Here is a 27861-nt window from a genome sequence, read left to right as displayed (position 1 = left end):
ATGGGGAAGAGGAAGAAATGCAAACTGCGGGACATCATGGAAGATGGTTGGTATCATGGAGAAATGATTTCAGCTCGGGACTTTCCAACTGTATCATCTTGCACCTCTAGAAGCAATTTCAGTTTGCTCACAAAGGGAAATTTAGTCAATTTTCCAAATTAATGCAGATATTAAGAACAGTGCTTTAGAAAAAAATACAGTGTGCAATCAGTAAGGAATGCTCCGCCAAGCTTCTCTCACACCAAGAAACCTGCTGCATAAAGCACTGCATGTGCAAATCCCAGCAACAAGTGAAATTATTCTTTGTTCTTTGTCTTGCAGTTGGAATAGAGATCGACGGACAAGTCGAGAGTGACTCAGAGAGTGAAGGTAACCTAGAGATTTAAAAATGTAGTCTTGCTTGAAATACAAGAGGTGATACCTTTCCTTTTTTCTCTCTGTGTTGTGGCACAGTCTACAGCAGTAACCATTTCGTGAGCTGATTGTAAGCATCCAGATTTTTCCCTTGAGGTTTGACTTACAATACTGATATATAAAGCAATACCCTTAAGCAGCCTACCCCCCTCATCCATGCTCTTATAGCCCACGTTCCCTGGTCATCACCTCAACTGAACAGTTTTTTTGTCGCCCTGCAACTGCATTGCACCACACCAAGGTCCTGCCTGCCCTGCCTGCAGTGCACACCACTGTAATACATGGGTGTCTTGATTAGTCCTGACCACAAGAAGATAAAAATGAGAACGTATTGGAGAGAGGCTAACAAAGAGAAATAGCTAAGGGGCAGGATTATAACACTAAATAAAGAGAGATAGCTGAGGTAAGATCGTAACAGCACTGTATAGATGGTACGAATGGATAGACAAGTGCAAAAATGGTCCACAGTCACATCTGTACAGTTTGCACTATCCAGTAAGCATGAGGAATTAATTAGAAAGAGTACAATGTTTGGTTTTTGTTTTTGTTTTTAAATCATTTTCACCTTTCCCATAGAGGCAAACCTGAAAATAAGACTGAAGCAACAAATGAATGTTCCACATTTACCCAAGTATTTGATGGGCTGCAGATGAAAACAGTGATATCTGACTGCACGAAATGAACAGTTTTTCATAGAGGGTGGTTGGTCTTTATTTTCCCCCTTTCCGCTATATTCTGCAATTGAATCATGTTCCACTTCAGTCCTTCAAAATGGAAGTGCTTCAGAATTGGCACAAATTAGTTCCTCAGCCTGCGATGCCAGAGAGAATGTAAAGTGTATCTTCTTTATTTTCTTCTCTGGATATAGACCTCCTGTATTAGGGAAAACTCGGAGAACCAAAAGGTGATCCTGCCTAAGCTGTACCTTTTCTCTAGTTTAAAGTAAACATCTCTGAAGGACTTAGCACTAAGCAGCAGCATGTTTTTATTCTATTTAACTGACTGCAGTTTCTGATTCCATTGCCCAGGTGCACTTACGTGGCAAGAAGATATGTTTGTACTCATGCTCTCTGATGGATTGTCTCTTGCTTTTGTGTCTAATTTCCAGTTTTCTAATGGTCACATGTGCTAAAATGAGCCTTACTATCTTAAATGGGAGCTGGATGTGGCCTTGGGCAGGGCGTAATGCAGAGCCCATTGAAGTGAACGCGCACCTGCACACTGACTTCCCTGGGGTTTGCACCAGGCATCCTGCTGGCATTCTCTGGTGAATCCTTTTGGTGTCAACACAGAAAGCTAAGTGTTTCCCAAAGGACTTGTTGATTCATTGTTTTTGTTTTTGTTTTTGTTTTTGTTTTTTTCCCTTGCAGAAGATGAAGTAAAGGACAAGAGATCTAAGAAACAGACCCGCAGGGAAATTGTCAGAGCAAACAGACTTGAAAGGAAAAAGTCACAGACAAACAACGAAGAAAATGAGAGCAAAGAGGAAGAAAACTGTCCTCAGCAAAGCAGGGCTTCTAGGAGGAAAAATAATCGAATGAAAAAAAGTGATGGAAAAAAGGAAGGAGAAGGAAGAGAGAGAAACAAAAAGGCTTCTTCCAAAGATGAGAAGGAGTCAGAAAATAAGGAAAAGAAAACAAACAGGAAAGGAAAGGTGGAAGAGAACAAACAGAAGAAAATCAGGAAAAACAGGTAATTTGGCAATCCCTGAGTAGCGCCAGGTGACAGACCTGCAGTTGTATGGGCACACCATTAGCCAAAGGCATATGAATCTTAACAACCAATAAACTGCGAACATGGTACTGCTTCCCAAAAGGATGAAAAACATCAGTGTAAAATGCTGTGTGGTAAAACCATTTCCAAGTTCTCTCATTATTCTTTCTCAGCCTGGGTCAGGCTCACACTACAAGGCAAGAGCTCTTAAACTAGACAGCTTAAATCTCTCAGATCAGGGTACATTTTTTGTTTCTCTGTGGAAACAGTAAGGCTAAAAGGCATCTCTCACATTTTCAATGCTATCCCAAGCCACATCTTGGGCTTATCCAAGGCATGAAAAACATTTCTCCAGAGCCAGCTCTAGCATTAGGCAATGCTTCTACAACTGCAGTGAGGTCCAAACCTCAATGTCAGGTGAGTTATGGTGGCCAGGTGGGAACAGTTGTCCTCAAGGGCACAAAATCCCACCCTTGCACACCAGCCTGCACATTATACTGGCTCTGCACATTGTACTAGGACCTGCAAGATTCTAACTCCTGTGAGTTTTTCCATTTTGTGCCCTTAATTTAATATTTCTACCAGTGCCTCTTCCAACTCTTCCAACTCATCTGACGAGGAATCGCTGTCAGAGGAAGAGCTTGCAATGCTGATGGAGGAGGTAGAGCAAAAGAAAAAACTCATCTCCACCATGAGAAACAAGCCCTGGCGAATGATGAAGAAGCTCTCTGTGCTCAGGTACTGGGAACCCACCCTCAGTTGCTGTCAGCTGCACTTTGCCTCTCCCAGAAATAGCATTTCTGCTGATGTTACCATAACGCTCCAGACTTGGAAAAGTGACCAGCTGAACCTGGTCACCTTATCTGGGATTAAAGGATCAGAGTTAAAATGTGGAATTTGATTTTCAGGCTCTGTAACCGGAGAATGGACGAGGTGCAAATCTGTTCAACTGATATCCACCGCCAGGTCATTCTACCCTTGTAGTTAAAACCAAGTGACTCACTGCTGTCAGTCTACTTGTTAAAGCAAACTGCGCCCTGCTTTGCTTATTCATGCCCATTGTTAGACAGAAATCAGAGCAGCAGGGTGACGTGTTACTTCAGAGTTCCCAAGATGGTGCTGCTTGGGAAAAAAAGAAAATGTATTATTTGCAGATGTTTGTGGAGCAAGGATAACTGCTGCCCACGGGTCAACAAAAAAGGACTCTTCACAAACAGTTCCTACGTAAAGGCAAATCTCAGATCTTCTGATTAAAAGTAAACTGAAATCCCCTTTCCACCAGGGGGTAATTTCAGCTTCCAATATAACACCATAAGGTACTCACAGTCCCACAGGGATGCAAGGCTTGTCAAGAGGCTGCCCAGAGCTGCTGTGATGGGCTGTGAAGGAGGGTATCCCCAAGTGCCTCTGCTTCTCTTTAATATGCCCAAGGCCAAGACCTGCTCCATCTTCCCTTAGCATCAGGAGCTGTGAACACCAACAGTTATTTCTAAAAATCTGGGTAAAGCTCTGTACAGCTCAGAGTCTAAAGTTCTGCAAGAAAAGAAAACAAACAAACAAAAACAGGAGTATTAATTCTGACATATTCTACTTTTGGGGTAAGACCCAGTCTCTTCTTGCATTGTTTTTTTCCATTTGCACCAATATACACCATAATTTTATTCACAAACTCATCATACCCCAATACCATCTACCCTGTTTGTTTCTCTCTGTTTCCCTTGGAAACCTTTTCTAAAACTAATTCAAATGTCCGGTCTGATTTTACTCTGGACCAGCATGCATTCATTTCTCTGGCACTGTTGGACCACTTCCATATGTCTGTGGAGGTGTTTGCGGAGGGAGATTCTGTGTTCTCTTTGGATCAATTCACTAGAAAATGTTAATTTCTTCTTGACCAATGCATTAGGCTATCATAGACATGCTGGGGTCAGAGAGAATCATAGAATCATAAAATCATGAAATTACCTAGGTTGGAAAAGACCTCGAAGATCATGAAGTCCAACCACTGCCTAAACATAGTATCCTAACTCTAACAACCCTCTGCTAAGAGGGGTAGAGGTGAAAAGCAAAAGACCTCCTTTGCACTTTCAATAACCTGCACCTTTTTATTTTCAAATTAGGGAGGCACAAGCTTTTGTTGAGAAGTTTGAGGGAGCCCTGGGAAAAGGGAAAGGAAAAAAGTTGTATGCATATAAGATGATGATGGCAAAGGTAAGCACTGAAATGATGGAAAAGGGTGTGAATTGGTTATGTGTTCAATATAACTTTCATCAGTTTATTAACTCACAATTAGCAAAAGAAACACAAAGATCTTGGGATAAATCTTCCTGTCCACATTCAGAAAAATGCTAGCCAGATTCAAATCTGTGGTGATTATAGAAAGAACAAGGGGAAATGCCTTAATCTCATTGCCACCTTCCCTGAAGTAAGGGAGGGACTGGAGTAGAAACAAAAAGCACAGCCCTCTGCTTGCATTCTTCACAAATGTTAAACTTAGAAACCTCTAAAGACAAGAGGGGCCGTGCAAAACTCCTGCACTACCCCATGGACTCTTGTAAAATGTCATCTCCCTGGTTAATGCAGAGACAACAGAGCGAACAGCAATGGTATTTTAAGACTGGTGTTGGAAACCAAGTTTCATGTTGTCATGGAGATTATATTGAGAAGGGCAAAAGGAAGCTGGGCTTGAGCTGATGGGAGTTTAGTTGCTGGCTTGATAAGGAAGGATCCAAGCTCAGTATTTTATCAAACTAAAATTTGTTTTAAACAGAGTTGGTTCTGCATTAGTTCTTTCAGTCCAGAGCTTGATTTGATTTTTCCACTCCTATGGTAAAATCACAGGGCAACCATAATTTTCCAGAAGGCTGGGAAGGGGAAAAATACAGATAACAAACATGAAAATTTAGGGGGCTTTGAGCTTAAAAGCAGTTTCTGCAGTAGTCCAAAAGATCAGACCCAGAACAGATTTTACCTACAACTTCAGGACTTTAAGCACATACTTCTAGCAGTGCCTGCAAGTTCTGCCATTATAAGCCCCTCCAGACCAAGCAGCCCCCCTCTTTGTACCTTTCTGCTCACAGCTGTCTTGTCTTTTTTTCAGAAATGGGTGAAATTTAAGAGAGACTTTGACAACTTTAAAACCCAGTGCATACCCTGGGAGATGAAGATAAAAGAAGTGGAGAGTAAGTAGAAGTCACTTCATGTTGAGAGATGGCAATGAGACATTTTGTACAGCAGCTTTTCTTTCATTCAGACCACACTCTGGTCCATAGGTACCCTCTAACTTTGGGACTGGTGCCACAAAATGAGTACATATACAGTATCAGCCTCCTCCTTCATTTCTTCTCTTCACCATCTGGGGGGTATTTGGCAAGACGTGGAGAAAGAGCTGTGTGTTCTTCAGCTTCTAGGTCTTGATGAAGACAGTTTAATCCTCCTAAACTCCTAACCACAAAGTGTCTTTTGTTTTAAGGTCACTTTGGTTCCTCTGTTGCTTCCTATTTCATATTTCTGAGATGGATGTACGGGGTAAATCTTGTCCTTTTTGGATTAATATTTGGACTGGTTATAATTCCAGAGGTAAGTGCTTAATTCTTTCTGTAATATCTTGCCCATTGCTCAATATAAACCTAAGACTGAAAGCTTAGATAAGGATTTGTAACAGACAAAGCTTTAGAACAACAAAATGTGTGAGGATGATTATTTACAAAGAAAAGCTTCTAAGGAGGTTACTGAGATAGGAGCAAAAGTTGCATTGAAATCAGTAGCCCTAAAATGCTACTCAAGATTCTGCCCATCCAGCAGCTAACACAGGAACTCACAGACCTAGCATAAGGCTACTTTTACTTTTTGACTAAAGTGAGAAACGTGACCAAGGAATCCTCCTAGGTGCAAGCTCAGATCTTCAAGTGCCCTAAGAAATCAACTGTGGTCTTCAACAGCTTAAGAAAATCCCAATGACAGTATGGAATCTTCCAAATATTTCCTTCAGCTCTTTGCATTGCACAAATTGTAGTAGAGATAATGACGTAGGATCAGTTATACCTGTGTAATTATGAAAGATCAGAGCCACCACATGCAGTGTGATCTTCACTAGAAGTGTTGAGTCCAATTTTTATAAATACGCCTTGGCACATGCGTTCATAGGCTCTAGCATAGGATCATTGTGGAAAACTGCCCAGGTTTCTGATGAAAAGAGCCAATGGCAAAGTCCCAGCCAGAGCTCCCTTTGGGCCCTGGGCACTACCCCAAGATGATGACCACAACAGAGCCCTGAAAAAGTAGCCTCCAAGGGGAGAAGCAATTGATGTCCCAAGTAGTTCCCAAACAAAGTACTTGGCAAAGTATCTCTTTTCTATATATCTAATTCTGATGATTCACAAGGATGGCTTTTATTTTTAGGTTCTTGCATTTCTCTCTGTACTTGGTGAAAGAAAAGGATTTCACAGCCAACTGTATATGATCATTTATTGAAGAAATTTTTAATACAGCCATTATAGCTCTGGCTAAATTATTAGGTACAGTCCTTAAAGGCTGTGCAGTCCACAAACAGTGGCATCTCTTCTGTTCAGTGTAGGATTTTATGGAGCAAAAATGCAGCACAGAGACCCTCCTGAGTACTGTGCTTTTGTTCTCCTTGATGTGGTTGTTCACACTAGCAAAAGCTAAAGCTCTGTTTCCTCACAGAATGAAGAGACATAGCTATTAGCACTGAAAAATACAAATGTATTTTCTGGAGAGCTATGCATATAGTTGAACACTAAATAGCTTTATATATAATTTGTCTTTAAAGAATGCATACTGTTACTCACTGCCTACAGAGCTGTTACAATACAGAGAGAGAGAAGCCAGGCAATAAACATTTAATCATAAATGATTAAAATGAACTAGACAGCTCTAAAAAGTAAGTGATAGACGATATGCTAGGATATTTCTGGACTAAGATATTTTGGCATAGGCACCAGTCAGAGTCCACTAGTAAATATGTTACTAACTCTCCACAGCCCTTGATATATTCTTTGTGGACTGCTGAACTTGCTGCAAGGCCTGATGTGCATGGTGCCATCAGGAGACCTGTGCCATGAGAACTGTTCTTTGTGTCATTCTGTCATACACTTCTTCCCCAAACCTAACTGTCCTTCACCTCACTTCAAGTTCATTCTTTCAATTCCAGGCTGTATAATAGAGAATCTACCGCAAGTTTGACCCAGTGCTCTTGACTTCTCTCTAAGGAAGAGTCCTGCATAAATAGATAAAACTAATCCCTTTATTGCATTACACCCATGAAATTCAAGCAAAGAAGCCTTGTGCTAAACTAAGGACATTTAAACTGGAAGTGTTCATGGAGGGATGTAATTCACTGCTGAAACATTTCCTGTGCAGTGGATGTGACCAAGGAAATGGGAATACCTCTAGTAATTTGAGTGAAATTAGTTACGAATATTTAAACTGCTCTTCAGGTACTAGGGAATAAAATATATAGTAAAATCCATCAAAATCAAATCAGAGGGGATTTGTTAAGGGGAAGAAAAATACTGGGAAAAAAAGAAAGAAAAAGCTGTACAGTGTCTTACTAAGCACACATCACTGTTATTAATGCTTACCAGGTCCTAATGGGAATGCCGTATGGGAGCATGCCAAGAAAAACCGTACCTCGGGCTGAACAAGCAACAGCTATGGATTTTTCTGTTCTTTGGGACTTTGAGGTAAGTGCAAGAGTGTTAATCATAACAGACCAGTTGAGTACGTAGTAAAACCCTTTAGAAGTTTGAGGAGCTACAGGAAGGAATTTGTCCCAAGTAAAATCATTAATACAACGGTTTCTTTTAGAAGATGAAGAGATGCCAGCTGCTATGAATAGCAGATAGTACAGATCCCCAGAATTCAGGCACATACATATGGGTTTGAATTCTTCCCTCTACAGAAGAGCTTGCTCACAGCCTTTGGAAGGGGATTTATCCCTCATCATTGCCATTCCTATGTGCCAAGGTGAAGGAACATAGCTGATTTTAACTGGGAGTCCATGAAATATACAATCAGTAAAAAAATTGTTCTCTTGGATGAGGCTGTACCATCACATTAAAGAGTAGCTACCAAGACCTGTCCACCTCATGCCTGTGGTTGGGTACACCCACCTGCATGGCCATACTGACACCAAAGGCTGGTCCTGCCAACCCCTGCTGTACAGCCACACCAGCTGCTATGGGCTATCAGTGCACAGCTGAACTCTCTGCAGTCTGAACAAGTCAAATTAAGCCCTTGAACAGATGCTTGCCCTTTGAAAATAAATGGACAGTTAGTCCAGCATGCTCCACAGGAGAGGTGCAATGGGGAAACATATTTCAGAGCAGGTATAAAATGATGAGCCAATACCATGAACCTGAAAAATGCATTTTGAGAGGAGCCAGGAAAAAGCATGCTTTGGCTAAAGGAGATCATATCACGGGTTTCCAGAGAGGAAAGGAGTAAATCTCACTTGATACCATGCCTCACAAATGGAGCTTAAAAAACATGCTGGATGATGGGTAGAAAGAGATGCATTTTTTAGTCCCCACAATTTGATGAACCAAAAAGATAAAGGTTAGGGGTTCCAAGCTGAGAAAAACCTTAATTAATGCCTTCCAGAAACATCGTCTTTATGTTCCATGGAGATGTTTTCATTACAGCTCCCTAGCATACACTGTACACAACATACTCCAAATCCCAAGGAGATGTACTGAGGGTCACAGGCATGCTCTATTTCACCCAGGTGCAGTCAGCAGCACTAGAAGAAAAACATGCAAAGTTATACTGTACTTGTGGCATTGCACTTTGGGCAGGACAGATGTGCAGCTCAAGTTGCACCCAGGAATACCGGAAACACCTCTAAACTAGATCCAGTGCACAGCCTCCAATACACTTTTCAAGCAATGTTCTAATTTTGCATTTTCCAAATCCTTGATTGGAAGAGAGCCTGCTCATCTATCATGGGCAGATTAATCATCTGTGCTTAACTTACAAGCTGAAAGGCACAATATACAGTGATAAATACCAGCGTGGATGAGATACCACAGAAAAACAGGGAGAGATCAGGTTAGGAGATCTGCACATTCTTTGAATGTCCATAGTTTGTGCAGTAAAAAATAGGTCTAGTTGAGACAAGGTGGTTGTTATCGTGTCTGAGCTCTGCTTTGAGCAGAAAATAAATACTTTGATTTTAGTCTTTAGTTGAATTTGCTCAGCAGGTGGTGGCCAGTAAAAGGAATCAAATCTGCAGGGTACCAAGCATCTGCTGCCTCCCAGCTGACAGGAAAAGTTCCATCTCATGGTGGGGAGCCCCTTTACTACAGCATTTCTACAAGATTTGAGTGTTTGATACCGACTTAAGGAAGCAGGTGGGCTAAGCCACAAAGAGCAATAAGGAGGTTTTTCTGGTAAAGATGAAACAGCAATTGACAAAAAATGGATGTTAGTTTTGATCCAGTATCTTCTGACGCAATCCCTCTCCTCTCTTGGAGTAAGGTAAGCAGGGCACATCAATGGCTCTCACTGATGATGAGGCAGCAAACAACTCTGAATGATACACTAAAAAAAAAACCTGCCAAGTTGATTTTCTTTGTTTTAAGTCTTCAATTTTCACCAAAAACCTCTTTCCTGCAGAGGAACAGACACGTGGCTTTCACACAGTTTTGTGTTTGCTTTTCCCCTAGGGGTACATCAAGTACTCAGCACTCTTTTATGGATACTACAACAACCAGCGGACAATTGGCTGGTTAAAATACAGGCTGCCAATGGCATATTTCATGGTTGGGATCAGCGTGTTTGGCTACAGCCTGATGGTTGTTATAAGATCGTAAGTATGGCAGAGTTGACCCCTGCACAGCCCTCTGGGGGTATTTCCTAGCTGGGTTCCTCCAACAGCACAACACTCAGCCAGGTGCAGCTTCTACAGGTAGAGCACAGAAAGGGACTTTGTGCCTGCTGGGTTTCTAGTCTGCATCATCCCTTCCTCCAACATTACTACAGGGCTGCCTTGCTGATAGAAGTTGTACTTAAGTGTGCCAGGGCAGCAGGGATGCAGCTGAGACTGCTGCTGAGCTTGTGTCTGCCAAAAATAAAACCCTCTGTCTGTACAAAGGCCACACTATGGAAAGATTGTTCTTCCCTTGCAAGAAAGGAGAATCCAATGGATTTGTATCTCTAACAAAACAAGCCCTACTGCTATGCAGCAGAAAGTGCCGCTTCAGCCTTTGGCTGGAGCAAGGCGTGGGATTTGCTGTATATTTGCCACCAAATGGCAGCATCTGTTGTTTCATCTTTCTTGAGGGGATGGTCTTACGAGCTCTAGCAGGTGTTACACAAGGATTTCAAGGATCAGACAACAGAGAGGAAATAATAGAAGCCATATCTGTTCCTATGCTGATTAATAAGAATAATCCTCTGCCTCTTCTTGCATGATTTGCTGCAAGCGATTTTGACTCCAACAGTGTGCAGCTACTGAAATCTCACTAAAATGCCGTGTTGCAGTGAGTGTACTGGACAGCAGCAGAGGTCTTTGATAAATTTAACTAGCTAAAGGTAGCCATTATCGTTAACCCTACCCCAGGTTCCAGAGGTGCTCTAATAGACTTTCCTCATGCACTAGGTGGTGGAAGCAATCCCTAGCCTGCTTTCATCATCCATAGTAGTTTTTCTACACAATATAGATTTTAATACAAGGCCTGCGTACCTCCAACAACCTCAACAGTTGGTCCTAAATCTTCACAGGATGGCACGCAATGCCAATGAAAGCACAGCAGACGGGGACGATGAAAACTTTGTTTTCAGCTGGAAAATGTTCACAAGCTGGGACTACCTCATTGGAAACCCAGAGACAGCAGACAACAAGTTTGCATCTATCACCACCAGCTTCAAGGTAACTCCTAACCGGCATTTCTCAGTTCTCTTCTGGAAATGCTCCCAGCATCTCTTGAAAGCATGAGTAGCATTTCCAACAACCGCCAGCTCCACGCTTTCCTTTACACATTCATACCAGCTCGTGTAAGGAGAAAGCAATAAATAAAAGAGCCGTCAGTCAGCATCTAGCTACTTGATCTGGAAAGTAACTTCATCCAGTTTAACCTCATTCAGAGCTAATGCTCCGTGTAAAAACCCAGAGAACAGGGACTTGATGACACCCTTGGACACAGATAAAATCAGAAGGATTTTTGCTAACGTGCATGAAACAATTTTTGGAGTGTAACACAGCTAAGGCTTAGGATGTTGAGTAGGAATTAGCTACAGAAATTGCTCTTAGAGTACCATCTTCAGTATAGCCATCACAGTTCTAATTTACACTTTGTAGGGTAGGAAACCACCTATGTTGTGACATACAAACTCCATTTTTATGAGCATCTCTTGTTTTTCAGGAATCTATCGTGGATGAGCAAGAAAGCAACAAGGATGAGAACATCCATCTGAGGAGGTTCCTGCGGGTCCTGGCCAATGTCCTCATCATATGCTGCTTGTGTGGGAGCGGCTACCTCATTTACTTTGTGGTGAAACGCTCCCAGACATTTTCAAAAATGCAGAATGCTGGGTGGTATGAAAGAAATGAGGTATGGAAAACTTACTTCCAGTTTACTGCTATGAAAACATTACTTGAACACAAGAATAATTGTTACCCCAGCCTGAAGACAGCATCCAAAGCAGAGAGATTCCCTGCCATGGCCCTGAAGTCCATCTGTAACTTCACATTTATGTTAGCCAGGAAGAAGACTGCTCTCGTTGAGAGTTTCTGGGACAAATCTACAACTTCTGCAGGCAGGGAAGCTGCTCTCACAATAAATAGCAATAAAAGTCAGTGCAACTTCAGCAATCACCTACCTAATATAAATGCCTCAGCCTCCAGTTGCATATTAATGCTCACAAACTCTGCTGTACTAGGAAGCTCTCTGGGTGTTGAAAACATCCATAATCAGACATAAAGTTAAACTCAAATCTTTTTCATTTCTATTGAATAACAAGAATAACGTTTTACAACCTGCAGATAAAAATCGGTTGTCAAAAATCTTTCTGTGTCTGATTTTGGAATGAAATAGAAAAGTTGTTTCTACCTACTGAAAGGCTTATTTTCAATGTGCAATTTATTAACGTGTATCAATACATCAAAGTCAAATCAAATTCAAAATAATGTTTTCTCCTAATTCCCTCAGAAAACTCTAAGACATCACAACATGCAAGTCATGTCTGAGCTAATGCTGACGTGCCAGTGACCTCATTGACCACAATTACCCTATGCTTTGCACCTCACAGGGAAACAAAAATGGGATTAAGACATATTTTCTTGGACTGCAGCACTGAGTCCTTGATGTGCCTGCATTCGCATTCATAACTGCCTATCAAGAAGTGCAGGTGCTGAATATGGCAAATAAGCATTAGCATCAACTAATTATTTCTATGCACAAGTATAAGCCAAGCCTCATGCTTCCTCTGAAACTAAAATAAGCAACTAGGAGCTGATGCAGGCAATAGGATGAGAGATGTGAGGAAACAAAATATGCATGAGCTTGGACCGACCAGGAACAAACTTCTCAGAGCTCATCCCTTCGAGATATGGGCAAAAGTTCTCCCGCAGGAGCTGTGCAGCTGACACACTAAGCCAAGCTGGGAGTTGAGCTCATTCTGGCTCTCTCTCCTTCATAAAACCTTCAAGAAGCCCCAGCCAGTTGCCGACAATTTGCTGGCTGTTCCATGTGTTCCTTGGTCTAAACCTTATTACTGTAATTGGTTGCTGTTAATAGGAAAGAGCAGAAACTAATTTGGTGGCACGCTATCACATAACACAACTTCCTCCCCATTACATGCCAATCCCACTCTTGCTGCTCTACTCTAATAGAAGGTCATTTGCTGATGGTAAAGAGGTTTGTCAGCTTTCTCCCTGGTGAAAGCGGTGGCCTTGCTGTAGGAACAGCTAGCACACCTAATTTTGATAGCAGCTCACACTAACGTAGTCACTCTTGCTTCTGTTAGCAGTAACCTTCTCATCTGACAGGTTGAAATTGTGATGTCCTTGCTGGGCATGTTTTGCCCTCCCCTGTTTGAAACTATTGCCACACTCGAAAACTACCATCCACGCATCGGTCTGAAGTGGCAGCTGGGGCGCATCTTTGCCCTCTTCCTGGGAAACCTCTACACATTCCTTCTGGCCTTGATGGATGATGTCAACGAAAAAGTAAGGGCTGAGCTGAGAAGCCAAGTTTTCTAGCATTTTCTGGAGCCAAGGGTGATCACAGCCCATCTCTTCACCCTTTGCAGTAACTCTTTCTTCCTTCCCTATTGCTGTCAAGCATCAAGCTATCCCAGAGAGTGGCTGAGTTGGGTTTTGGAAGTAGCTAACAAGCTAAGGTCAGGTACTCAAGGACACACTTATAGGCCGGTCTCCAACCAGCCTCCAACTTCTTTTTATAGACGTGAAAGAAAGAGGTGCTATAGTCTTCTATAATCACGGGCTAATAAGGTAATTTGGCTTTTTTTCTCTGGCACTATTTTCAGTTTCTGTTAATGCAGACCCCAAGGATATAATTTATAATCCTCTTCCCCTGCCCTCCCCTCCTTAGCATGATCCTGGTAGAGTGTTGCAGGCAGATAACTGCTGGAAAGGATAAATGTCTAACTGATCCGCTGGAAAAAAAAATGACTCCATTTTAAGAAGAGAAGAATAACAGGAGTTGAAGAGGTTTGCTCAGCCCTGAAGGACAATGAAAAAGCAAGGGAGGAGGACTGCACAGAGGTCCCTCCACACACCTATTGACAGTGCTGCTCTCTTGCTTGCTGTAGCCCATAACCATGTCTCATGGCTCTTCCGTATGCAGTGTGCAAGTTGCTGGCTTCCCAGAACTCACTTCCTTTAGTCTGGAAGGGATGTTAGTTTACTTTCTGGTGCAACTCTGTTTGTAAGCAGTTTCTTGTATGAGGGGCAGTAACTAGTGCAGAAAAGAGGGGAACCAAGTAGCATCCTTTGGAGACCCTATATACTTATGTTTTTGGCTGAGGTATGTCTTCATTGCAGCTGGCTGAAGAGGACGTTGTGAAGAACATCACGCGCTGGACACTGTTTGGCTACTATAACTCATCCATGGAGAACAGCACCGCTACTCCACCTCCCCTCGACCCTGCAGATGTGCCCAGGGGACCCTGCTGGGAGACAACCGTTGGCATTGTAAGGAATTTGTTAGATAGTAAATCTCTGGGATTTTTCAGGACAGGGTTTTTTTGGTTGGTGTTTTTGATGTTTCCAGGAGTGAAGTTTTCCTTATAAATGGCATTGTCCTTCCCAGCTCTCACGTAGTAGAACCAAGGTAACAAAAATCCTTGGCCATAGTTCTCAAGCTATGGACATGGAACCTCCAACACACACAAATCTGTAGCACTTTCCACAAAGAAATCACCCTTCAAATCTCCTGCTTTGGCCACCAAGAAGTTCTGCAGTTCTTCAGAATAGTAACTCCAGCAAGAAAAGATCACAGGCATCAAACCATAGTAACACAGAGATTTCTGTTACAACACAATTAAAATTATTCTCCGTGTATGCCTGTTTTACACTAGCATTATTGCAGCACTGGCTTTGTGCTTTCATTTTACATGCTGCCCCAACATAAACCACAGTCAATAACACTAGCATCAACTATTAGAGCAAACAGCCATAGCACAGCTTGTTGTTCTCAACCACAGAGGTGAAGCTTAGGCACTGCTGAGTGCCTGAAAACAAGTAGGGCATCTGCACACAGCATGCCTTTCTGAAGGTTACTGTCATAAAAACTGAAATGTCTTAATAAAAAATGTGGTCCTGAATGTACTACTGGAACTATAAGAGCTAAACAGCTTCTTTCCTTGCTTTAAATTGCAGGAGATCGTAAGGCTCACCGTGTCTGATATCCTCGTGACCTTCGTAACCATCCTGGTGGGAGATTTCATCCGAGCTTGCTTTGTGAGATTCATGAATTACTGTTGGTGCTGGGACCTAGAAGCTGGATTTGTAAGTCAGTGTCCTGTTGAGACTTACATGAGAAGCTAGAAGTAATTTAGGGCCATATGTTCAAATATGGCAAATAGATTGATTTTGAATGATTCCAGCCTTTATCTGGACTTACTTGATAACTTAATTGGTGTAGGCAGCCTCTGCGTCACTTCTCTGGATCAGTCAGTTTAATCCCAGAAAATACCCTACAAAAATATCATTCTTTCTTCCATAGCAGGACTTGAAAACATGAAGATGAAAAGGAAAAAAAATCAGCATAATATTCATATAGTCATTATAACCCCAGAACTTTGGGTACATCTATATTAAGTTCCAATTCTCAAAGCCCCATATCTTCGTGTACCCTGCAGGAAGTAGGATGCTTTACTCACAGCAGTTTTCTGATCTGTGCTGGAGGTTGGCCCTATTTCTGCTGCAGTGGCATAAGGAACAATTCCTTCCAATCTCCTCATGCATAATTAACATTATTAACAAAACAAGAACAACAACAAGAAACAGATGTATTAAGACAGAGAAGCAAATACTTAGAAACAGTGCAATTATATCAGAGCGCCAGCTGGCTACCCACCCTGCTGGAAGGGTTTCCAGGAGAGGTCTAGAGAAGAGCAATGAGGTGAGCTTTGTAAGTCCCTTCTGGGCCTTGGTCAGACAAGGAGAGCTGCGAGTGGGCATTTTGCTGCCCAGGGGGCTCTTTGAATTTATTCTGAAGGAGGCAGAGAACATTTCCCCTAATGGACAGTGGAATTCAGAGCCCCCTGACAGCTCCCACTAGATGTGCTCACAGATCTTGTTCTCATTTAAGCTTCTGTTTTCCTTCTCCAAGCTATCCCCTTGCTTCACTTTGTTAAACACCTTTTTTGGAGGGCAGGGGGATGCTTTCCTCAAAACAACCTTTAGGAATACCACAAAGGGTTTTCTTCATTCTTAAGAAGATCTCCATTTTACAAATAGCTGGAAGTCTCTTCTGTACTGCAGACCCTCCCTGATTTATATATATAATAATAATAATAATAACAATAACAAATGTAGCTATCCATTTTTTACCTCCCAGAGAAATGGAAAAGATCTGTTCCAGAACTTCCCTCTCTTCTTCTCCCTGGCTTTCAGCCCAATCAAGCTGTGAGGTGATGTTGCACTCAGATACGAGAGCTATCCAGGAGATGAGCCAAGTAACATGCTCCAGCAGATTGCCTTTTGCAAATGAGCTATCTAATACACTCGAGCTCAGAAGGAGCAGGGCAAGGCCCTTACATACTAGGACTAAGCAGGAGAATGGTGTTGCAGCCCTTAACATGGAGCATTGCTAGAGGGTTTGCAGTACAATCTAGCAAAAGACAAGCTCTCCTTTTATGCCATGTGGCTCCCATAGTAGTTACAGAAATATGGAAGTACTGTGACCTTACTGTTCTTTTTCTCCTATGTCTTTGGGAGATTACTCCTGTTGCTATGTCTATTACTCCATCAGAACTTAAGTAAGGTTATCTTTTCCACCCCCAAGCTCAGGAATAAAACAGGAGTGCAGGATGTTTTGGCAGCAGCCATCTAAACCAACCTATGGGATACTGCACAATTGTATATGTGTTTTCTAATGCATGAAGTGAATAGGACTTTTGCTCAACCTGGACTTCCTACAGAGACTTTGCTTCCCTCAAAGCAGAAGATAAGAGACATTGAAAGCTTTTGTTATTTTTATGTGAAAAAAAAACAAGCAAGTATCAATATCTAACTAAAGGTTTAAATTTGAAGTGGGCCAGAATCAAAAGAGAAAAAATGTAATATTTGTACCCATTTCTTCCCAAAGCTGTGAGCATTCAACTCAGCACGGCTCTGACTAAGCTTCTTTTGAGTTTTCAACTTAAAACACTTGTTAAAACTCAACTTTACAAAATGTAACAGTATGAAGTACGTGCAAAGTGGGTCAAAAGCAGATCTGCTACATTGAACATTTCAAACACGTGAGGTCATTACCCATCACTATTTTAGAACTATGTTCTGTATTGTAGTATAAAAGTAAATATTGATCAAGAAAACAGAAGAACTTTATGGTTTAAGTTGCCAGAATTGACCTGACTTTTGTATGCATTAAAGCATATCTATGCAGAGCAGTAACTATATGATAGGTAAACCTGGCAGAATAATAACTTATAAAGTGACAAGTACTATCAGGAGATGCCTGCTTTGAATTTAGCACTCACATCAAACAGGTCACTCCACAGAAGGCAGTATTTTAACTACTGACTAATATAGTTTAACACCTGATAGTAACCAGGTTAAGTATTCCTTCTTTTTTCCCTTCTCATGCTCTGTGTTTCTGCTCTACAGCAGCCTGCTTCCCCAGGATCTAGGGACACACATATACATATCTGGTGTATCATTTGCTTGCCAGCTCATCATTATGGCTGGTTAAATATTCAGTATTTTACTGTGGTGAAACTGCAAGTCTGCAGCCAGATACACCAGCTGGAATAAAATCTAGTCCTGTGCCATGACTCCTTTGCTTGGAATTGCCTTTATTGGTGGGGAGGAGATAAAAACATGGAGCAACTCTAAGTGCTTCCATACATCTATCCAATTTTAAGCAAGCCAAGAGAAACAGCCCACAACACAACAAATCCAAATCTGCTTTCATAGCTCTTGTTCTCAAGCAGCATGCGCACAGCAGGAGCCCTCCCAGAAATCCCTCCATACCACGTCTGAATAAGTATCCTTACACCCAGAGCAATAGCAAGCAATACGCAGGTTACCTCTGGCAACAACATATTCATTTATTTTTGCACTCTTTTCTCTTCCCACACAGCCTTCCTATGCAGAGTTTGACATCAGTGGCAATGTTTTGGGTTTGGTGTTCAACCAAGGAATGATTTGGTAAGCTCATTTCATGTTTTGGTTTTGAATTATTGAAAAAAAAAAAAAAAGAAAAGAAAAGAAAAAAAAGCTATCCTTTGGAGTTAGAATGCTTGGGTTTCGGTTTCTCTCACTGTTTTACTTTCTGTGCTTGACTACAAAAGCATTTTTTGGTAAAAATGTAATTTCCTTATCCTTTCAATAGAACTTAAGTGCTAGAGGAAGAGATTAGAAAGGGCTCTGGGAGGGCTGCAAGCTCACCCTGTCAGCACAAGGTTGGCCATGGAGCCAGCTGAGCATGTCAGGCAAGAGGCACAACCCAAAATTGCCCCAGAGGAAGGCAAACTACAGCTGCTCTTGACAAGACAACCACACAAAGACCTTCACCTCTGGGAACAAGATTTCTTTTTCCAAAGTTTAATGTTCCACTGCTTCAACATCTCTTCAGACTCAGGGATGTCTCCCTGCTGAGTATATCCGCTTGACATTTTCCAAGCTATCCCCACACCATTTTTTCCACAAACTGCAAATCTTTCTTTGCAGCCACTGAGGTTTGAGGCCCGGCTGGTGCTCACTGTGTGGTCACTATAAAATGGGCACAGGCATCTTCTCCTCAAAAAGTACAAGGATATCACAAACCAGACCACCCAGGCTTTAGCTGTGGGCAAACTTCAACCACATTAACAACACTTTTTCTTCCTTTGAAAATAAAAAACCTTCCAGTCTGTCAAAAATTGGTATCTTTTCCTCTTGTTTCCTTTTCAGGATGGGATCCTTTTATGCACCAGGGCTCGTGGGTATAAACGTGCTGCGCTTATTAACCTCCATGTATTTTCAGTGCTGGGCTGTCATGAGTAGCAATGTTCCTCATGCACGAGTATTCAAAGCATCCAAGTCTAACAACTTTTACATGGGACTGCTGCTGTTGATCCTGTTCCTCAGCCTCCTACCTGTGGCCTACACTATCATGTCCCTGCCTCCTTCCTTTGACTGCGGACCATTCAGGTAGTAGCAAAATATCAAGAATACTCATTTGTTGCTCTGGAGCAAAGGATTATTTCCACAAAGTCTGAAGTCCTGGTCTCCAGCAGAGATGGTTAAATACCTCCAATTTCTGTCATGAGGCCACGTGCCTTTCCCATTTGTGAAGGCACACAGTCTGCTGGGAGCACTCAGCCTCCTTTGAGCTCATCTGCATTTCTCCAGTGGGCTTTGCAAGCCCCAGTGTTTTGTCCCTTTCTCTGCTACTCAATTCCTCGTGGTTCCCCAATGCACACCAGCTAAAGGTGCAGGAGAAAGCAGGATGCAGCCTTAAGTCTCCCAGCAAAATAATAGTAGCAGAATGGGAGTCTAAAGCTTTCAAGACCTTTCACATAATCAAGAAATCCCACGCCATGAGCTGTGTTTAATTTTGATGGAAAAATTCAGGAAATGAATAAGTCTGAGTCTGAAGAGTTGCCACTTTTAAGAAGAAAAGCCTGTGTTGTTTTTTTTTTCTCCCCTAAATTAGCACTGCTCAGAGCTTTCATCAGACTGGATTAACATGCCAATAAAGTATAATTTGATCGAGTAACACCATTTCCTGGGCCTACTGAGTCTGACTCAGCATGGAGACAGATTGGAACAAATTGTTCCTGTGGGTTATCCATCCACTGATAGAGAATGATAATAAAAGACTGAGGGAGAAAGGCAAGAAACCAAAATTTCCTCTGTTCTGTAAGAAGGACAGGTGACTAGCAGCAATGTCAGAAGATCTGACAGGAAGCTAGTTGCTTGCATGCTATCATTTGGAGATGAATAACCTGAAAAGAGGGAGAGCTATTTTAATTCTCTGTCTCTTCTTTCTATTTCACCCCCTCAGCACAGCTTTCCACCCATAACTTGACTGAAAGCTTAACTCTTCTAGGCTAAAGGCAGCCGAGGAAGCTGAAACCCCATCTAGTTTATCTTGTCTTTATTCACTCTCATCATAAGGAGAGAGTCCAGTGCCTTTCTGAGCAGAATCCAGAGGGACTGCAAGGAGGAAGAAAGCCTAATAATGAGGAATAGCACTCATGGGCTGAATTCACAGGTGCTGGGGGAGAAGAAGGTCCATTATGCAATCCAGCCAAATTCTCAGCTTTTACAGTTTTGTTCTACTTTCATATAGAATACTCTTATCTGCTTTATCAATCCAATTTGAAACGACCCTTTTGCTGAGTTTCTTATTAAGTGATAATCACAGCTTGCTATTTCTGTCATTGCTTAACAGCTCTTCAAGTTGGTTCATCATTTCAGAAAGGCAGAATTTGCATAAGGAAAGTCATCTCCAATGTGAGAAGGCCACATTTAACAAGATATTGATCAGGAATGTATGGTTATTGCAATCTGCAGATTTTTATACATTCCAGAACGGTAAATGGGTACAATTCATAAAGCACCTGCCTGTTGAATTCACTGTACAATCTTTGGGATTGAGTTGGCTTAGCAGAGATTATTCCTATAATCAGTTATGGGGCAGGTCAAGGGGGAATGAACAAGAAAGATAATTTGAAATGAAGTCATTTCAGTAGAATTTTTACTCCCAAATCTTTGGTGACCAACAGCAAGATGATGTTCGCTGACAGAGAGGAAACACACTACTTAGCATCATTAAATTGGGAGTTAATGTGTGCCTCTGTGTTCTCTCTACACTTCCTAACTGACCATTTGTCTTTCCAGTGGAAAGAAAAGGATGTATGATGTCATTCAAGAGACCATCGAACTTGACTTCCCACTTTTTGTTGCCAAGATCTTCGGCTATGTGGCAAATCCAGGACTAATCATTCCTGCAATTCTGCTCATGGTGTAAGTTTTTCTTGCAATATTACATGCACAGTATGGTGGGAGGTGAGGAGGAAGTTCTAAAAATGGCTGGGATTATAGCAATGTCTACATGCATCTGCTGAGATAACAGCCTAGATGAAGGCAGACCCACTTCCTGCTCCCCAAATCCATTCCTGACCTAGTTTCCCAAAATGTAATTTCCCAACACAACTAAACACAACCTTGTAGATGGAACATACTGCTGACAAAGGCCTCATGGTTGTCACAGCTTCCATTTGAAAATGTACCCAGTAGGAACTAAATGGACAGTGTCAGCCTGGTGCCTTGTGGAGAAGCAATTTCTATCACAGCTGGTGGTATCTACAGCACTGCCAAACCAGGGCATTCAAAAATTACACATTCCAAAAATATGAAGAAAAGTATCTTTTTTTTCTATTCTTGCAAGTAATATATCTGAAATTTGTTTCAGTGCTGTTAGATCATTTCAGCTTTGAAGCTACATCAGAAGCCATACTTGATCCTTGACACCTCCAGCAGCATCAGAACCAGGGCAGTTCTCATTTTATTTATTTATACATACACATTAAGAGATTTTTGGCATTACTCTTGAGGTTTTCAGAGCTATCAAAATGAGTGGGAGAGCTGTGGCCAAATTTTACAGGCAGCTTTGAACATGCCAGACTGAACAGCTGAAGATGGTAAAGGGTTTGGAAAGCATATTTTACAGGCTTGCCTCTCTTACGCTTCCCTTGGCATGTGATCATATTGGCTTCAGGTCTGCTCTCTCTTGGGCACTGTGGTCATTCATTCTGAGTAGGTTACACTGAAGATAATGCTGTTAAATTAAATCAAACCTAAGTTCACATGTTACAGAGTTTCTTACAGGAACAGCCTGAGAAAAATCCAAATTAAACTGAAAATCACTAATCGTCCTTCAATCTGTCTCAAACTCCTTACTCATTATAACCTAAATAAAGATTATTAGATACCGTAACACATGCAGATTGATCCCATGTGTAGAAGAATCAGATATGAATCACACAGAAGACAAGAAGTCAAATGTCACAGCTCTGGTATGACCAAGTACATGATTGAGCTATGAGCTCTGGTTCTCCAGGCCTCACAGTAGCACTATCAGATGCTACAGCTTGTACGAAGACTGCAGAATTAACCCAAACCCAAATGGATAACCTTTGCAAAAGGGCCACAATTCAGGTTTTTGGGCCTTCGATGCAATCCCTCCAGAAATAATAAATAAATAGCTGGCAGATCTTTGAAAATAACATTTTGGTCAGCAACAAACTCCAGCAACTCTTAAGTTGAAGAAATCTCATTTAACATACAATCTTTATACACCGACAAAAGTCACATGCCTCTATCTATAAGCATGGCCCTATTTAACAATCCACAGCAGCCTCTCATGATCTAACTGGGAATGACCTAAATATACAGAAAGATAAAATTATCTCAATTTAAATTTTGCCAGAAGCACAAGATAACGCTCCTTTCTGCTATCAGTCCTGAAACTGATTGCTACCACTGGCCAGAAACTTAGGTTTCTGTGTCTTTCACCATTTTATTCAGAAAGTAGGTAACTGTAAGTCATATAAGTAATCGATGGCTGCTGTTCTTTCTGCTGTGGTGCAGGCAGCCTCAAGGCCTTGGATTACAAATTCTTTTTATATTTCCTAGGCAATCAGTCTGATGACACATAAGAAAATCCTTCAGATGAACAAAAATAAGAATCCAAAATGTTTTTTTTCAGAGACAGAGAGCCTATATCACCAAGATCACCAAGACTGATTGTAGATTTAATTCTAGGTAAAAAGAAATAAATGTGTTTCCTCCAGACAGACCCAAGCAAAAAGGTTCCAGAAAGGCCATCTAAAGTATTCCCTTCCAGACTTCTTCCTGGGAACCAAAATGGCTGCACTTACACTGCTAAAATCCTCTAGCCCAGTCTGAGGATGCTGAACCTAGACCAGAGCCATGCATCCACATTACAAACTGACAGGAAACCCCTTTTCAAAAAGATATACTTAGTGTTTTTTCTAACCTGAATGTTCTGCTTATTAGAAAACACACACACAATTGCAGTGAACTGAACGGGTGGTGCTTTTCCCAGGAATGGTTTGAAGTCACTGAGTAGATGATGTTTATGATTAGGAAGAACAAAAGCTCTCTACAAAAGCTGGAGCGGACAGTTTTGACAACCCAAATATTACTGGGTGAGACAGCCTCAGACAGTTGGGCACATTTTGAAGCATGCACCTCACCATGCACCAAAGACTGGAAGCCAGCATGTCCTCTCTGATCCCACTCACTTTTCAGTTTCTTCCAGCATGGCTGGTTCCTCTCCCTGCTTTAGCATGTCTTTTTTTGCTTGTAGGAAAACTACGTAAGGGGAGATTGTTAAACAGTAAACTCAAGCCCTTCTCCAGTCCTTCTTCATATTCAGTGCATTTGACACTGTACCACACAACATTCTTGTTTCCAAATTGCTGAGAAATGTATTTCACAGATGGACAATTCTGTGGATAAGGAATTGGCTGGATGGTCACTCTCAAAGGAGTCAATGGCTTGATGTGCATGTGGAGAACAGTGACAAGTGGTGTCTCTCAAGTGTTGTTATTGGGACTGGAACATCTTTGTTGGTGATATGGATAGTGGGACTGAGTAAACTCTCCAGAGGTTTGTGGGTTACACCAAACTGTGTAGTATGGTCAAAACACAGGAGGGAAGAGATGCCATCCAGAGGGACCTTGATGGGCTTGAGAGGCAGGCCCATGTAAACCTCATGAATTTCAACAAGATCAAGTGCAAGGTCCTGCATCTGGGTCAAGGCAATCCTAAGCACAGATACAGGCTGGGAGGAGAGTGAATTGTGAGCAACCCTGAAGAGAAGGACTTGGGGGTGTTGGTAGACAAAAAGCTTAATGTGAGCCAACAGTGTGCACTTGCAGCCCAGAAAGATGACTGTGTTCCTGGGGGTGGAAAAAGATGATCTTCAAATTCTCTTCCAAGCCAAACCATTCTATGATTCTTTAAGTGACTGTGTAGTCCAGACTCAGCTATCAAGTTTAATTAAGCCCTATATATCCTACACAGGATGTCTGTGCATAGGCCCACTGTATGGGGAGCAATAGGTCCTATGGGAAACCAATTTGGATTTTTAGGTTTAACTCTGTGCTCTCAGGAAGGCAGCAGCTTTGGGAATTTTATGTTCTATCCCAGTGCAACTTTCTCTCTCCTTGATCCTATTACTGCAGCAATACATTTATTTTTGTAGCCTTGCTATCTACTATCTAAATGCTGTGTCTGAAGCATACCAGCGCGCCAACGCAGAGTTGAAGAAGAAAATGCAACTGGTAAGTATTCATCCAGCAAAGCCAACCTTGAAATACCGTGCACTTCAAATTGGATGCGCAGCATATGCTTTTAAATTGCTGTTCACTTCAGACCATGTTAGTGACACAAGAGGAAGATGTATTTAATGCCAGCTCTTTCCTCTCTGACAGCATTTAATGGCTAACTAACTGCAGAGTGGTCCCATCCCATAATAGGCTGCTATTTCAGACATCAAAACTACAATAAGTTTTCCCATAAACTGTGCTTTTCACCTACAAAAATAAAATATCTCAAAGTTCAAGTAATGTTTTGGAGCCTGAGTTTTCCCAGGAACAATGATAAGCCTAGCAAGACAGCAGCCTGATTTTGTAGAGGCTAAAAAAGAGATCCATAAATAACAACATGGCAGTAACATTTTATACCAATAATTCTCAGAGCACTTTACAAAGGAGGCTGACGTCTCTGACTTTGCTGTAGTGATGAGAAGAGCAGGATACAGACACAGGAAATGACTTGAATTTGCAGGGTCAGGTTGGACCTTGCGGCATCCAGAACTGAGGGAGGTTGCACCATGCAGAGGACCACAATGCAGAGACCCCTAAAGTAATGTGGATTAAGTCTAGAAGCAGAACACCTGCAGAAGTGCAGCTGTGCTCAGATAGCATGTCACAAGAGACAACAAAGCTGTTGTTGACCACAAGTCCGCTTTGCATACCATAGCTCCATCATGTAGGCTCCTCTCTCAAGGAATTACCCTTTTCGGAGGAGAGAGTAAGCTGGGGTGGCATCTGTCTGTGCTTTCTCTTTATGTAAGAAAGGAAGTCTCTCCCGTCCCCACACAGCATGCTTGTCCTGATCAGAAACAGCTACCTGATGCCCCTTTCCCTCTGCCATCCAAATGGAAATTTTTCAAGACCTAAATACACACAAGTAAAACTGAAGGCAGCCTGACAGTGCTCCCCAGCCATGCTGCTGCCCATTCCTCCTCTTCTTCTGGTGTTCTTCACCAGTACTCAAATATACCCTCCCAGATACAAATTTAAAACAAACCCAAACCCCTGTGGGGGCAGCTAAGCAGCTGCAGAAACACACAGTCACGTGAATCTAAATTATGTCAACAGCACGTGCTTTGCCCTAACAGAGGCAGAGCCGTCTCTTCCAAGGCTCCTTGTCCTGCCCAGAGTGTGCTTTCTCTCCATAAAGTTGTTTGAAACCTTGATCACTAGACCAACGTTCAGCAGTACTTTGAACTTGGCAAAAAAAATTGCAGTCATCACAACAAAGCCACTTAGCATGACACCAGGCCACCATTTCACTGATTAAATCCTCAGTTTCAAACTAAACTTGGTGATTTTCATCAACGCAGCAACGCGAAGAAGAGAAGAACAAGAGGAACAACAAAGCCAGCAATAATTCCATGATGCAAGATCTGGAGGATTTACTTGCACCAAGCACAAAGAGTGAAAGCTCTCCCAAACAAGCAGAAGGTAAAAACTAAACGACTCCCCCAACTCTCCTGAAAAGATCCCTTTTGTCTTACAGTGGTAACTGGGAAGGACTGAGAAACTGGGGCAGTACAAGTTTGTGTGGGATCAGATGAGTATGACCAGCAGATTTTGTCCACTTATGGAAGCCCATTGGCCAGTGGATGCTCATTAAGGTCATGCTTTTAGATTACAGTGTGTCAAACACAGACTTATCAAGGCATGGGAACTGGAACCCAAAATTATTATTCAATTCCCAGCATTCACTTAAATGGAAATAGAGTTTATAGCATTGGGGGATGCGCTGAAAATAAAGACTGAAATTAGCAATTATCCATGACCACAAGGCGCATGTGAATTAGTGTGGCTTGTAGGACTATTATGTGTTTTAAATGTATTGGTAAGAACATACAAGAAGGACTTGGACAGCTGAGACACATATTAGCTATTGGCAAGGGCCTAAATCTCTAATTTATGGAATTTTTCACTCAGATGTTCAAACACAAATCCTTAGGTTGCTGCATGTAGAAGAAACAGAATCCAGTGGGGGAGAGGAAGAAAGGCAGTGTTTGCTTTCAGGAAAATAATAATAATAATCTTTACTCTAGACAAGAAAACGGATTCTCCCAATCAAGCCAGCACTGCTGGGAAACAAGAAAAAGCAGAAGCCCTGAACAGCAGCCCCATAACTGCTGGGAGAAGAGCAGCATTCATCCCACCACCACACGTACTGGTGACACGGCCACTGACGCCAGGCACTTGGGCACCATACCCTCAGCCAAGACAGCCCTGGCCAGGAGGACGCCCAATGGGACCATTCCCTGGAAGAGGGAGAGGACAGCCACGATACGTACACCCTGTCTGATAAATTCAGCAACGTTTCTTCTAGAAGTGTTACATAAACTATGGTAGTTTTCATAGGAAATGACTGTTGTTCCTTGGTCAACCACTCGTGATTATCTGCATCTACCCAACACTGATTCTATCTAAAAAGCTTTATTTAGAGGTTTAGAATTACTGCAACCCCTTGTGACTGCCCTGATTTTAATCATAAAGGAGATGGGAGGTGTCAGGCATTACTAGCCTACTACATAGATGACAACCCTGTGGCCACCAACAGCCATATGGCAAATACACCTGGTGGAGAGAGCATTTATCAGGCCCCCAAAAGACTCTTTCGGTTAATAAAAACAGAATGATTTTACTTGTCATCCCAACAAAGATCTTTTTGTTGTCCCCACCTAAGGAATTAAGTACTCTTAGAAAAGCAAAACAACCCTTTGCAGCTGCATGGCAGCCAGTATTGGGAATAGAGGACACTTAGGCCAGCACAGAAGGACACTGTCAGCAATATTCCATCCTCCTAGACAGCTTTCCTCCTGTCTGCATTCTCTAAAATTTCATCCTTCCATTTTAGCCCTGCTGTGCAACTCTCCTCCACCTTCTCTGACGTCTTGCTCTGCTCCTCTTTTCAGTCAGCTTACAGTAGCTTGAATCAGAATGAGTTCTAATGTAGTAAGATCAGACAGCACAGTCAAGAGACTAAAAGTACTTTGGACTGGTTTCTGATTGTAACCAGAAAACCCATGACTTCCTAGAGCAACACAACAAGACTTTGCCAGGTTGTCCTGTTTTACATCTTCAGTTTGTTCCTATTGCCACAGTCCCATCCCAGCCAGCATGGGTCTGAAGGAATATTCACATACTTGGCATTCTTCACAAAATGCATAAAAATAAACTCATTTTCTTCAGTAAAAAGAAATTTGTAGATACTGTTAGGAAAATATCCACTGCAGCAAACAGATACTTTGAGATAAAGGTGTCCACCTTAATTTTTCCTCACTAAATGCAATAAATATTGTTGTGTGATGAGTTGAGTACAGGAAACTCAGCAACTTACTTCTCTCCCTGACAGAGGAGAGAGCACTTGACTTTCAGTGCAAGAATGTCTACATTGAAGGAGCTGGGTAAAGAGATTCTATTCAGTTGGATGGGAAGCTGATTGGGAAAATGGTTCCCTTTTTCAGGTCCAAACTAACAAAGGTATTTAGGTATCTGACTACTCATAGAAATTAAGAACTTAAACATTGTGCAGCACATATATGTAGAGAGAGATCTAGCTCATTTCTTGATCCCTGGGCATATGAAAGAGAACAGAGCCCTGGGGAAGTACTTCCAGGAGATTCAAATGGGAATCAAATAGATGGAGAACTCAGAATTTCTTCAAAAAAATAAATCATTGCATTTTGCTTGCAA

The 27861-nt window shown here is 41.9% G+C and overlaps 1 protein-coding gene across 1 annotated transcript; it reads left to right on the top strand.

Moving 5' to 3' along the window:
* Nucleotides 1-27704, top strand: TMC2 (transmembrane channel like 2). Its single transcript, XM_085539257.1, has 20 exons — nt 1-46; nt 322-369; nt 1785-2106; nt 2713-2865; nt 4248-4338; nt 5228-5309; nt 5600-5706; nt 7734-7832; nt 9816-9958; nt 10873-11020; nt 11514-11702; nt 13139-13318; nt 14156-14305; nt 14993-15121; nt 17922-17989; nt 18734-18973; nt 20669-20794; nt 24063-24141; nt 25488-25608; nt 26214-27704. The coding sequence occupies exons 1-20, from the start codon at nt 1-3 to the stop codon at nt 26468-26470; spliced, it is 2778 nt and encodes a 925-aa protein (XP_085395383.1). The 3' UTR covers nt 26471-27704.
* Nucleotides 27705-27861: the final 157 nt, after the last annotated feature.

The sequence above is a fragment of the Coturnix japonica genome, chromosome 2 (assembly GCF_054131305.1).
Source record: "Coturnix japonica strain WE chromosome 2, WE-NBRP24, whole genome shotgun sequence".
NCBI classification, from domain to species: Eukaryota; Metazoa; Chordata; class Aves; order Galliformes; family Phasianidae; genus Coturnix; species Coturnix japonica.
This window is presented reverse-complemented; position numbering and strand designations above follow the sequence as displayed.